The sequence below is a fragment of the Aspergillus nidulans genome, chromosome II (assembly GCF_000011425.1).
Source record: "Aspergillus nidulans FGSC A4 chromosome II".
NCBI classification, from domain to species: Eukaryota; Fungi; Ascomycota; class Eurotiomycetes; order Eurotiales; family Aspergillaceae; genus Aspergillus; species Aspergillus nidulans.
In genome coordinates, this window is record NC_066258.1 from 2,914,106 (window position 1) to 2,926,183 (window position 12,078).

General features: G+C 49.8%; 5 protein-coding genes across 5 annotated transcripts, besides 1 other annotated feature; 3 read left to right on the forward strand and 2 right to left on the reverse strand.

The window, feature by feature from the left end:
* Positions 1 to 12,078: part of a sequence feature (contig 1.61 483..865047(-1)) that runs on past both edges of the window.
* On the forward strand, positions 329 to 3,168 carry ANIA_03815 (protein spaA; the record flags this gene model as incomplete). Its single annotated transcript, XM_656327.1, has 3 exons — positions 329 to 1,561; positions 1,613 to 2,695; positions 2,764 to 3,168. The coding sequence occupies 3 exons, from the start codon at positions 329 to 331 to the stop codon at positions 3,166 to 3,168; spliced, it is 2,721 nt and encodes a 906-aa protein (XP_661419.1).
* cyp4 (peptidylprolyl isomerase cypA) lies at positions 3,758 to 5,287 on the forward strand. The gene is made up of 5 exons (XM_656326.2): positions 3,758 to 3,958; positions 4,123 to 4,357; positions 4,528 to 4,700; positions 4,769 to 4,875; positions 4,933 to 5,287. Exons 2-5 carry the CDS (start codon positions 4,171 to 4,173, stop codon positions 5,117 to 5,119), a joined length of 654 nt encoding a protein of 217 aa, XP_661418.2. The 5' UTR covers positions 3,758 to 3,958; positions 4,123 to 4,170; the 3' UTR covers positions 5,120 to 5,287.
* ANIA_03813 (high-affinity Cu transporter CTR3) lies at positions 5,643 to 6,783 on the reverse strand. Its single transcript, XM_050611410.1, has 4 exons — positions 6,587 to 6,783; positions 6,502 to 6,532; positions 5,925 to 6,438; positions 5,643 to 5,786 (listed from the first exon to the last, which is right to left on the reverse strand). The coding sequence occupies exons 1-4, from the start codon at positions 6,650 to 6,652 to the stop codon at positions 5,750 to 5,752; spliced, it is 648 nt and encodes a 215-aa protein (XP_050467442.1). The 5' UTR covers positions 6,653 to 6,783; the 3' UTR covers positions 5,643 to 5,749.
* On the reverse strand, positions 7,519 to 8,591 carry ANIA_03812 (exosome non-catalytic core subunit SKI6; the record flags this gene model as incomplete). The annotated part of the gene is made up of 2 exons (XM_656324.2): positions 8,084 to 8,591; positions 7,519 to 8,017 (listed from the first exon to the last, which is right to left on the reverse strand). The coding sequence occupies exons 1-2, from the start codon at positions 8,380 to 8,382 to the stop codon at positions 7,519 to 7,521; spliced, it is 798 nt and encodes a 265-aa protein (XP_661416.1). The 5' UTR covers positions 8,383 to 8,591.
* On the forward strand, positions 8,778 to 12,045 carry ANIA_03811 (putative DNA excision repair protein (Rad26L); the record flags this gene model as incomplete). Its single annotated transcript, XM_656323.2, has 2 exons — positions 8,778 to 8,886; positions 8,939 to 12,045. The coding sequence occupies 2 exons, from the start codon at positions 8,778 to 8,780 to the stop codon at positions 11,878 to 11,880; spliced, it is 3,051 nt and encodes a 1,016-aa protein (XP_661415.1). The 3' UTR covers positions 11,881 to 12,045.

The following is a 12,078-nucleotide window of genomic DNA, read 5'->3' on the forward strand; positions in this document are numbered from 1 at the left end:
ACCCGACCCGTCCGTTTCGCAACCCCCTTCCCATCCGCTATCTCGCCTTGGTCCCTTTGCCGCCTGGAATTACATTCTCGCGCCATAATTCTGGCGTTTCTTCGTTTTCTTTTCAACTACAATCAGAGACTTATCATCTTTCGAGTTCCAACGGTGCCGCTATCCTCGTAATCGATTCCCTTCTCATGCCATCGCTTCGAATTGGATGTATATGAGTAAATACGCGATCTATTGGTGGATTGGAACGACACTTTTCTAGCAGCAGCTTTCGCGAGGGTGGTAATATTGGATAACGTTGCTTGGCTTCATGAATGGTCAATCAGGGACCATGTCGCCCGTCTCCGTAGACGGAAGTGACTGGTCAGGGCTTAATCAGTACCAGAAGTCGGATGCGCCTTTTTCGCCAACCTTCTCGACTCGCAGCAATTTGGCGACGCCTCCTACCTCTGGGATACCGGCGCCTCCCAACAGTGCCGGCCTGCCAAATGGCTCATCGCAATTGAGCGATTCGGGCAACCCATCTCCGCCCAACTCCATTGCTGCGAGATCTAGCGATGGCACATTGGGCGATCAGCGTAGCAGGCGACAGCGACAGGTGGAGGAGATCCTGGCGCAGCATTATTCCGCATTAAGAAGGTTTCTATATACGAGTTATCGGGACGAGCGGTCGAACAGAAAGTCAAGCAAAGCGCAGGACAAACTGCTACGGCTCTCGCCAACACAGTTTCATGAACTCAGCACTGATGTTTATGACGAGCTACTCCGGCGGCAGCAGGCTATGCCGTCTCCTAATCGACCACCTCGCCCCGAAGTTCCACCTTTTCTCCCGCCGCGAAGCGATTTCCACGAAAAGCGCAATCAAGCGCGCCAGAAGCTTGCCTCGCTGCAGCATCAACGCTTTAGGGATCTCGCTTCCGATGTCTTTAATGAACTAGAACGGCGTTTTCCCCAATTCCCTACGAGGGAATCTCGCCGAGCTAGTCCTGCGCCCAGCCTTCGGGGCCGCCCTCCGCCCAATGGGGTTGGCCCTGGAGGTTACCCTCCACCGCCGAATAGTCGACGTTCCCAATCGCGAGGGCCGCCTCGAATGGGAAGGGGCTATCCTTCTGGTGGGCCTCCTGGAAGTCCGATGTATCCTCCTCGGAAAATGTCTCTCAGCGGAGCGGGTATGAATGGTGAGGGACCAATGGCCAAATCCTTCCAGAGCAATACTATTGTTCCCAACAAGAGCACCATGGTGGAAGATGATGATGATGCGGCTGGCACAGAAGACGATTACGACTCGAGAAGTGACGCCTTTGCTCTGGATTCATTTATACGGAGTAGGCGCGGGACTGGAACAACAATTGGTGATGGAGAAAGAAAGCTGCTGGCAGAAACGCAATCACAAGTGTCAACGCTGCAGGAGAAGGTCAGCAAGCTGGAAGAGTTACTCAAAACAAAGGACGAAGAAATCGACAAGTATCAGCATGACCGGCAGGAAGTGGGCAAGTTGGAGGAGTTGCTCAGAGCAAAAGAGGAGGAACTCGCAAAATACCAGGAAGATCAGGATAAGTCACAGGTGAGCCTTCAAGTGGTGGCATGCTATTTGATTTGCTAATGAGTTACACAGATAAGCAATGCCGAGCGACAAGAGTGGGATGAAATCAAATCCGAGCTTGAGAATAAAATACACAAAGCAGAAGACCTAAACAATTCTTTGCAGCTTGAGCTTGAGAAGGTTCGGGCAGAACATGAGGTCATGGAAAGGGATCTTCAAGCCCAGCTTTCAGGGACATCGAGGCACGAAGGCGAGGACGCCGAGCTGCAGGCTCAATTTGCTGACCTCGAGATCAGACACCAGAAGTTGCAAGCTGAGCTACAGGAGCAACGCCAGGTGACAGAAGAAGTTCGACGGGAGGCTGCTGGCTTTTTGATGGAGATGAGAGAGCTGTCGGAACAGAGCCACTCAAGGTTGGAGCATGAAGAGCGATTATCAGAAGAGGTCCACAGATTGGAAGACGAATTGGTTACCTGGAAGGGCCGATATGCCAAAGCCAAGGCACAACTGCGGCACCTTCGTGCATCCTCTGCTGGCATCCCAGAACTACGTTCCGATGTTAATACCGTCGCGAAAGACAACGAATTCCTGCACGATGATGGCCTCATCAAAGACGTCCATGTCACGAAGTTCCAACTTTCCATTGACGAGCTCCTTCGCGTCGCAAGATCCGACGATCATCGCCATGTTATGCAGCAGATCAATGCCGTTGTGATCTCTGTTCGCCATCTCTTACAAGATGTCCAACTTTCCAAATCCTCTGATTCAGCTGAACGTGCTAAAGCTACACGCAAAGTCTCTGCAACTGCGAATAATCTAATCACAGCCTCCAAAAATTTTGCCAGTTCGAATGGTCTATCTCCCATCTCTCTCCTGGATGCTGCAGCTTCACACATGTCTACTGCTGTTATCGAGCTGATTCGTATGGTGAAGATTCGGCCGACTCCGGCTGACGAATTGAATGACGATGACGAGGAGCAGTTCATGCAGATGAAATCACCCGACTACTTCAGTGTGGCTCCTAGCCAGAGCAGGTTGAGCAATGGATCTATCTATAGTGCCATGAGCCCCCCTCCTGAGTCAGAGCATGTCCCCAACGGCTTGAAAAATGGTTATTCCGTGGAACAAGAAAACCACGAACTTCAGGAGCTCAGGGTGAGTGAATTGTTCTTCATTGTTGGCCCTACTGTTCAGATTCTAACCATTTGCCTTCCTGATACCAGTTTTACGTGGAGGATCAAGCCGACGGGCTAGTCCAGTCAATTCAATCTCTGGTTGCAAGCATCCGTGGAGAGGAGAGCATGACCACAATTCGCACCCATGTCTCGGCTATCGCTTCAATAGTCACGAATGTGTCCTCATCTACAGAACACCTTATCAGCAGGCCGGAGACAGCTCCGGCTCTTCGGCAACGTGCCGGCGCTAGCATTGAAACTCTTGAATACCAAAGGAGCCGTCTTGTCAGTGCTGCTGCTGAGGGCGAGGGTGCAACTGATGCTGGACAGCTTTGCGTTTTCACGAACCAGCTACCACCTATTGCCTTTGAAATTGCGCGCGAGACCAAGGATCTGGTTCAGCGGCTGGACTCGACTGATCATGGCGACGCCGAGGACGATGACTTCCGATAGACGTTGTTTAGCCGGTGCATGGCCACCATACTTATGCTCGCTTATATCTTCATTTCTTTTTCTTCAATGCCCAGCAAAACCGATATAACATCATCTGTGTCAGCGCCAACAACTCGAACTTGCGGTTTCGAATATTTTCGCACTGATCATGCATGAAATGAGCACCTATGTGGAACGAAAAGTTAGACTTGGTGGTTACGACCCTGTATCTTCGATCTATTCCCCTTTAGCTTCATGAGCTGTATTTTATGCTTTTTTTTTTTCTTTTCTTTTTCTTTTTTGAGGCTCTAGCTTCTGTACTTCTATGTTTAGCGTCTTCTCTCCTTCTTTCCGGTCCTTTAAGTGCCGCATGGACGCCAGAATCCGTCCTTTTGTCTCTATTCCTGCAATTAGACTTATATATTCTATCATATTCCTTCCGTTTTATATCTATATATTCCTTTTTTGTTTTCCCATTACTTCCAAGTCTCTCTGATCTTCATCCTTTACCTCCCGCTTGGCCCAGGCATGAACCGGGATCACGTGCCCATGAGTCTGGGAAGCTACAAAAGCCAGCCAGGCCCAGGCCAAACCTTTGAGCCTTTGCGTTGCTTTCTCCAGCAGGATACCGGCTTTCTTTCTCACCTCTGTACTTTTAGTGTACGATCATCTCTCTTATTTTATTATATAATCAATATCTTTCAGTACCATACTATTTTCGGGTTGATTCGAAAGCTCCTGCGTTTGCAGCAATCCGCAGCTCTGCAACTTACCGATCCCTTTACTAATTATCAAATCCTGATTATTCAATGTGAGTCCTCCATGCCAGTTCATCAGATTAGCCTTCATTACAGCTGTTAAACAATGTATTCTACTTCAATTCTTTGGGCAGCCGAGCCGCCCGAAGAGTGATTGTATTTCTTCGTTGCACTTCCTGAACTTGCGTGTTTGGCGCACTTTGACTGACGTACCTAGAGCACAGACGGCGGCCGAGTTAACCCGGATAGTGCCCCTCCAGCAACAATGTTCGCCCGAAGCCTCAAGTCGACAATAACCCCACCTTTCTCGTCCTTCTCTTCTCGTCCCCTCTCCTCCGTCTTCAATTGCAGTCAATCCTCTTTCATCTCTTTCCGTGGCTTCCACCAGTCTTCTGCAGCTATGGCTCCTCAGGTTTTCTTCGACGTCCAGTACGCTCCTCTCGGCACCGGCGGTAAGTCCCGCGCAAGCATACCACCATAATATTTACCCCTCCTTCTCACATGGATGTCGGCCCCCGCATCCGTTGCTCGCACGCCGGCTCTCAAACCTACTCTTTTCATGACTAATTCGGCCCTTACTGGTCAATTGCTTGTTGCTAACGGTTGTTTTGCCATGCCATAGCGCCTAAGACCGGCCGCATCATCTTCAACCTGTTTGACGACGTTGTCCCCAAGACCGCTGCAAACTTCCGGGAGCTGTGCAAGAGGCCTGAGAAGGAGGGCTACAAGGGCTCCACCTTCCACCGTATTATCCCTAACTTCATGCTCCAGGGTGGTGACTTCACTCGTGGCAACGTGAGTCCTCTTTGTTCCTGCAATTCTCGCGGATCTTTTGTTCTGAAGGCTAACTATGAGCACTACAGGGTACTGGCGGTCGCTCCATCTACGGCGACAAGTTTGCCGATGAGAACTTCAAGATTACTCACAGCAGGCCTGGTCTCCTTTCCATGGCTAACGCTGGCCCCAACACGTACGTTTTCCTACACTCACTACGGTAACAAAACAAACTAATAACACCCTGCTCTAGCAACGGCTCCCAGTTCTTCATCACCACCGTTGTGACCTCATGGCTCGATGGCAAGCACGTTGTCTTCGGTGAGGTTGCTGATGAGGAGTCCTACAGCGTTGTCAAGGAGATTGAGTCTCTCGGTAGCCAGTCCGGTGCTCCCCGCTCCAATGTCAAGCCTACCATTGTCAACTGCGGTGAGCTGTAAACAGCGTGAACGTGTTTAATGAAATATCTAGCTTAAATGGAATTCCTGCGGATATGAGCTGATTGCAGCTGTCGCAACTTGGTTACGCTGTGAGGCCATGGTACAATATAGCCCTTTCCCAGGCCAGTGTAATTTAGAGCGTCGATATAACCAGTTTTTCACTCGTGATGGATTCATGTCTTTGCTTGTGGTCATTGCACTGTAGTTGTCTTTTGTGGTTGAAGGAATGGAGCAGTCGTTGAACCCCGCTTTACGGAATTATATGGTGTTCCGTTACTGTTTCTTTCTTAGCCCTGACATCCAGGCCTAAGTTTCCAGTACCCATGGATATCATTCGACGTGTGTTCTAGCTTATCAAAACTACCAGTGGTTACGATACGGACTCCTCGCTTGGAGAACAATATGGCGGCCTTATAAGATTAACCTCTATCTACAGTGATAACCGTACAGTCATGGCGAATTTTCGTGGCTCATTAGCGACATTGCAGTATCGGCAACTGCCTATTTACTTTGGTAAAAGGTGTTTAGCTATTATATGACTATTATGAGAACTAAAGTCCTCCTTGTTCTAGAGGAAAGGTTGCCATCGGTATGGCTTATTGGATCTGAATTATATGCGTATGTGAAACATCAACCGCAGCATTTCGTAACAGCCGTTGCGTCGTTCCTGTTTGTTTAACGCTCCGTTAGCGATAATTCTTAAGGCTCAGGTCTCGGCTATCTCGACTGACATCGAATCGTTTGATTTGAAGCCAAAGAGATAGCAGAGAAAGACGGGGCAGCGAGGGCAATAAGGTCAACGTACTCCTTAATTCCACCCCCAATGTACTCCCACGAGAAGATGAACGAGCCCAGGAAGGCTCCGATGAAGATACAAATAATAATGTACCCGTTGAAGTACATTGCCAGCAACATCACAAAGTACGCGACCGCAAACTGCAACATATGCAGCAGCGCACGGATAAACTGTTCAATAAGGCTTGGACGGACGCGGAAGGGTGCTGCTGAACCGGGCCCAGAGGCTGCTGCTGGTGCCGTCGAGGTGTTGGCAGGAGTCTTATGGGCCCCGGCTCCGTTATTGCCAATGCCAATTGCGCTGTCAGATTCCGAGGCTGGTGATGGGGTGGCTGCACCAGGTTGGGTTTGCGCGGAGGGTACAAGGTATTGAGCACGCATCTGGGCGCGGTGGATGATGAAGGCGTCGTATTCGCGGGCGATGCGGCGCAGAAACTCGAGGACTATGACGAGGCAGATGACGCCAATGCAAGAGCCTGCGAACATGCCGCGCGAGCGAATGTGCCAGCTGCGGGCAAGGAAGCCTGTTTTTATGTTGTAAATCCATTGCTATTCTACTTTGTCCTGGTGGGAAGTAAGGCTCGTACAAGAATCGATGGTATTCCAGTTCCACAGCATCTGGCAGCGGGTTAGCTTCGATACGCTCTGATGAATTCAATGAAGGGTGCGTACCGAGATGACACACTGGGCTCCGCTATCGCTGCTCCCCATATCCATTCCTCCCATGTCCATGTCCATCTTGTTAATGTCGTTTGTTGCTTATGCTTTTGGTGTAACGGGTGGAACGGATGTTCAGCACAGATAGCTATGTTTCGTTTCAGGCCTGGTTCGTGAGGAAAAGTCAACGTGATGCTAATCCTGCAGTCCAAGGAGATGGAGAGAAAGAGAAGAAGATTGACTGGGAAGTGGGCGCTGGGTTACATATAAACAGTGGGCAGGGTTGACGGTGCCACAATTGACAACACAATGCAGCGAGCGCAGTACATAGCCCGGGGAAGCCCTACCCTGCTTCGTTGACCTCCAAATCGGCGTATTAGCTCTGTTTGGCCTTTATTTGCATGGCCTGATCAAATTGCGGTGGTGGCCCGAATTAGAGCTGGAGACAGTCTCGCCGAAGAATTAGTAAATATAGGCACGACAATAAAAGGCAGTCTCTAGTAGTGTTCAGTAAAGAAGGCTGGATCTGCCTGGGCTATAATATAAGATGAATGGATAGGCTGGAACTGGATGCACGATAAGCCAATCGGGTGGCTCTGTTGCTGCGCAAGATTGAGCACATTTTCTGGAGCTAAATTGTTAGGCCAAGTTAAACCCACCAAAGGAGAGAAGCGAGTGGCTCTGGCCTCATTGCATGACACTCTATGGCCAGGGTCCATCTGTCCCCATCGTAAACGTGGTGATCGTGGTGGTAGTAGCCGTGGTCAAGGACACTAAAGCCCGACGTCAAAGGCTGTACTACTCGAGTTAACCACGAGGTCTGGGAGATTTTTATTTTTGGCTGCAAGTTGTCGGATCGATTGAGACATCCAGCGCTGATCATTGATGTACAGAGTAAAAGTAGGTAACATGCATGCTACGTATAGCCGAAAAACAACAAAGCCACATCACCTCCGGCTCGATCCTTTGATCACACTGTCGAGGATTTCACGGACCTGCTTACACCCATCCACGCCTACAGCCAGCATCGTCTCGATATAACTGTAATGCACTTTTGAATCCATTGTCAGCATCGAGACTTTCATGTCATCTTCATCGCCATCTGTCATAACGGCAGGAGCCGAGGTCGTTGCAACAGTAAGGAATGGGAGCTCTTGCTCTTCCGGTAAGGAGACATCCAACAAAGGGTCCAGGGTGTCGTTCATCGGATCTCTTGGCGTCGAGGCACTGCCACTCATCCCTGCTGTACATCCGCACAGCAACCCGGGCATCGGTATCCCGGCGTCCACCAGTGCCAGCGTGCAGGCATTGACTGCGGCGGCGAGAACCGAGCCGTCCGACGACAAAACAGAGACGTGAATGCTGATTGTACTATGTGGGTACAGATATGTGTGAAGGTGCGATTGGAAAGCGGAACGCAATGTTGACGCAATGCGGCCGGATTGTCTAGTCGAATCAAGCCAGGTCAGCAGGGTCTCGAGAGGTCGATCGTATCTCGGTCTATGTTTTTACCTATCACTCCCGCCTGCTCGTCGCTTCCGGTCGACGCTCGCAAACCCTGCGATGTTCACATCGACTTCCACCACTGCTCCTGAAGAACCCGCAGAGCCACCGGTCGCATCGCCTCGACGCCCTTCTGCAGGGCCGTGTACTGAGCATAGGATGGTTGTATTTCCCATTGCCAAATAGGATGACCCTGAGCTAGCCGGGTTCGTGGATATTTGTGCTTGAAGTAGCCGAAGCTCGTTCCATCGCCGACCGTCAAGACGCAGTTTCGTGAGAGGGTATGTTGTAGAGGTATCGAGAGGCATTATAAGCGATTAGTCAATTCTCGTTATGAAGTCCTCAAATGCGGTCTGATTTAATTGTGCTGAGCTCGAATGATTGTTCCCCGCACCCGGTGTAACTGCTATTCGTAGAAGAACCTGATGATCGCAGAAAGGGAACCGTGAAATAATGTGTATATATCCAGTAAAAAGAAGTTTAACAGGCACAGTACCAAATTATGCTGCAAGTTGTTCGACCGCAGGAGTGAAGTCCAAAGGGTGAGAGGAAGCCAACTTTTCCGCGACAAATTTGATCCCAGCAGCTTCTTATCGCTTATCGCCCTCTCTGCATTATTCCTCCGCCATCAACCCCTTGCCTTTATTCTAATAATCTGCTGATATTTCGTGGTTTCCGTTCAAATTTAGAATATGCATTGGATATGGTCTCTACTGATGACTTGGACGACCTAGACACGGTCACAGTCTGCTCTTTTGACGACGATACCAATTCGACGCCTTCAGAGAAGGATCATGACACTACTCACGCGCGTATGCTTCTCAGCGCCTTTACACCAGCAGCAAGCTGACTGAGTTCTACCAGACCCCTCCCCCGAGCCTGAAAGTATCAAGCCGAAAGTGAAGATACCATCTCCTTCACCCTCCCGCTCCACGCTTGCATCAACGCACCGCATCAAGTCGTCCCCTCCTGATCAAAAGATTCCAGTAGACCACGCTACCGACGGAAAAAGCAGCGACAATGACTCCTTCAACGAAGGGGAAGCTGTCTATAAAGAGTTTAAGAATCGCAAATCCCGGAAACGAAAGCGAACCTCGACAGCTGTAGCAAAGAACAAATCAAGCAAAGCCGCAGCAAAAGACACATTCGTTGGCCGAGTACCGAGGAAGAAGGAAGTCAGAGGGTTTCGGCCTACATATCTTCGTGATTACAAAGAAGAAGTGTTATCTGATGATGACTTGATGGAGGATACCCTTCCTGACTACCTACAGAAGCGTCGGCTTCAATTTGACCGGCGGCTGGAGCATCTACAGGACGCTGGTCTGAAACTACCTCCAAGCTATGACCATGTCTACTTCTCTGATGATGAGCAGCTAGACTACCTTCGTAGGAAACCAGCGTTCTCTGGCATCAAGCCTTGCGCTGAATATAAAGATATCAGCCTACCCTGTTCCCTGGGAGTAATTCCAGCGCCCATTGCCCAGTGGCTTCGTCCTTATCAGGTGGAAGGTGCTGCATTTTTGCATCAGCTGTTTGTTTACCAGAAAGGGGGTATCCTTGGAGACGATATGGGTTTGGGGAAGACAGTTCAGGTGATTGCCTTCCTCACTGCGGCGTACGGGAAGACAGGAGACGAAAGAGACGACAAGAGGATGAGAAAGATGCGAAGGAGTGAAGGAGATTTGTGGTATCCGCGGACGCTCATTATCTGCCCTGGGACTTTGATTGAAAACTGGAAGTCAGAAATGTCCCGTTGGGGATGGTGGCATTTCGATGCCTATCAAGGGAGCAATAAGGACCTAGTTCTTCACGCTGCAAAATCCGGACGCGTTGAAATATTAATTACAACATACAGCACATACCTGAAGAATAGGGATGCTGTGAACATGGTTGACTGGGATTGTGTCATTGCAGATGAATGCCATGCCATCAAGGAGAGAAGCTCAGAGACCACAAAGGCGATGAATGACATCAATGCACTGTGCCGTATTGGCTTGACCGGCACCGCCATTCAAAATAGGTACGAGGAGCTCTGGACCTTGTTAAACTGGACGAACCCGGGTAGAATGGGTCCTGTGACGACGTGGAAGAGTCACGTCTCTGAGCCGTTGAAGATCGGTCAGTCGCATGATGCTACAGTACAGCAACTAAGACGAGCCCGTGTGACAGCCAAAAAACTCGTGGAGAATCTTCTTCCTCAGTTTTTCCTCCGGCGGATGAAGACGTTGATTGCCGACCAGCTTCCGAAGAAAATCGATCGCGTCGTTTTTTGTCCTCTTACCGATACCCAAGCACAAGCATATGAGAGACTTTTAGACAGTGATATCATCCATTACATTAAGACCTCGACCAATAAATGCGACTGTGGTTCCGGGAGGAAGGCCGGGTGGTGCTGCCATCAATATTTACCCTCAGGCAGGCGTTGGCAAACTTACGTGTTTCCAGCTATGCAAATCCTGCAGAAGCTGAGCAATCATCTTGCTATCCTCATTCCACAGAGCACGGACTCGTTTGAGAAGCAGGAAAAGGACAAGGAGATGCTGGAGATTGCGGTGCCTGATGAGTGGGAGAGGCTATATCGCACGAGAGATTCAATAATCAACTATGCTGATGCTGAATATTGCGGTAAGTGGAAAGTCCTCAGGAAACTTCTGAAATGGTGGCACGGGAATGGGGACAAGGTTCTTGTGTTTTCGCACAGTGTCCGCCTCCTGAAGATGTTACAGATGCTTTTCAACCATACAAGCTACAACGTCAGTTACCTGGATGGATCGATGACCTATGAAACCCGGGCCAAGGTTGTCGACGAGTTCAACTCCGATCCGCGACAATTCGTGTTTTTGATCTCCACACGGGCTGGCGGAGTTGGGCTGAATATCACATCAGCAAACAAGGTCGTAATCGTTGATCCTAACTGGAATCCGTCCCACGATCTCCAAGCCCAGGATCGGGCGTATCGAATAGGCCAGACACGCAATGTAGAGGTCTTTCGCCTCATATCCGCCGGTACTATTGAAGAGATTGTCTATGCCCGGCAGATCTATAAGCAACAACAAGCGAACATTGGATACAACGCCAGCTCCGAGCGACGCTACTTCAAGGGCGTGCAAGAAAAGAAAGACCAGAAAGGTGAGATTTTTGGCCTCCAGAACATTTTCGAATACCAAAACGACAACATTGTGCTGCGTGATATCGTCAACAAGACCAATATCGCCGAAAGTAAAGCCGGCGTACAGGTCATGGATATCGAACTGGAACTGGAAGAAGCGGGCTCCGAGGACGGTTCCTGGAGTAGAAATCCAGACGACGATGATGAAGCCATGAGCCAACTTGCCGCCAGAATCCGAGGCGAAACAGACGACGAAGTTATTTTTCCCCACCGGCAACAATCCACAACTCCATCCAAACACGACCCAATCCAAGCTATCCTCGCCGGCGCAGGCGTCGAATATACACATCTAAACAACGAAGTTGTCGGCTCTTCTAAAGTCGAGGAACAACTAAGCCGCCAAGCTCAGCTAGCTGAGGATGACAGCCTGGCCAACCTCCAAGTCTTCTGCGACTCGCAAGATGAGGTCGCCGGTGCGGTTGTAGCTCCGACATTCCAGAAAAACGGCCGACCGGTGACATTTAAGTACCATCCCCCGGAAGACGTGATGAAGCGCCAGTTCTGTAGCATGGCGAGACGGTTTGGGTTCCCGAATGCGACGGAATTTGCGCTTGTTGTTGAGAGCATGACGCAGGCTGAGAGGAGGGCTTGTCTTGATCGATGGTATCGCGAGAGGAGGCAGGCACTCCTTGAGTAAGCTTCTGAGGCGGGCGCCGCAGCGGGATCGTAGTTACTCTTGGTGAGATTGGTACTATTCGTTTACGAGACATGATTGACGAGTATCCGCTATTAGTATAGAACAAAAGGAATGACTTTCCTTTACAAGTGTATTTAATATAGTTGAGAATGATTCATTAACATTGATTGCTGTGCTTATGTGTAGCAACACGACTTT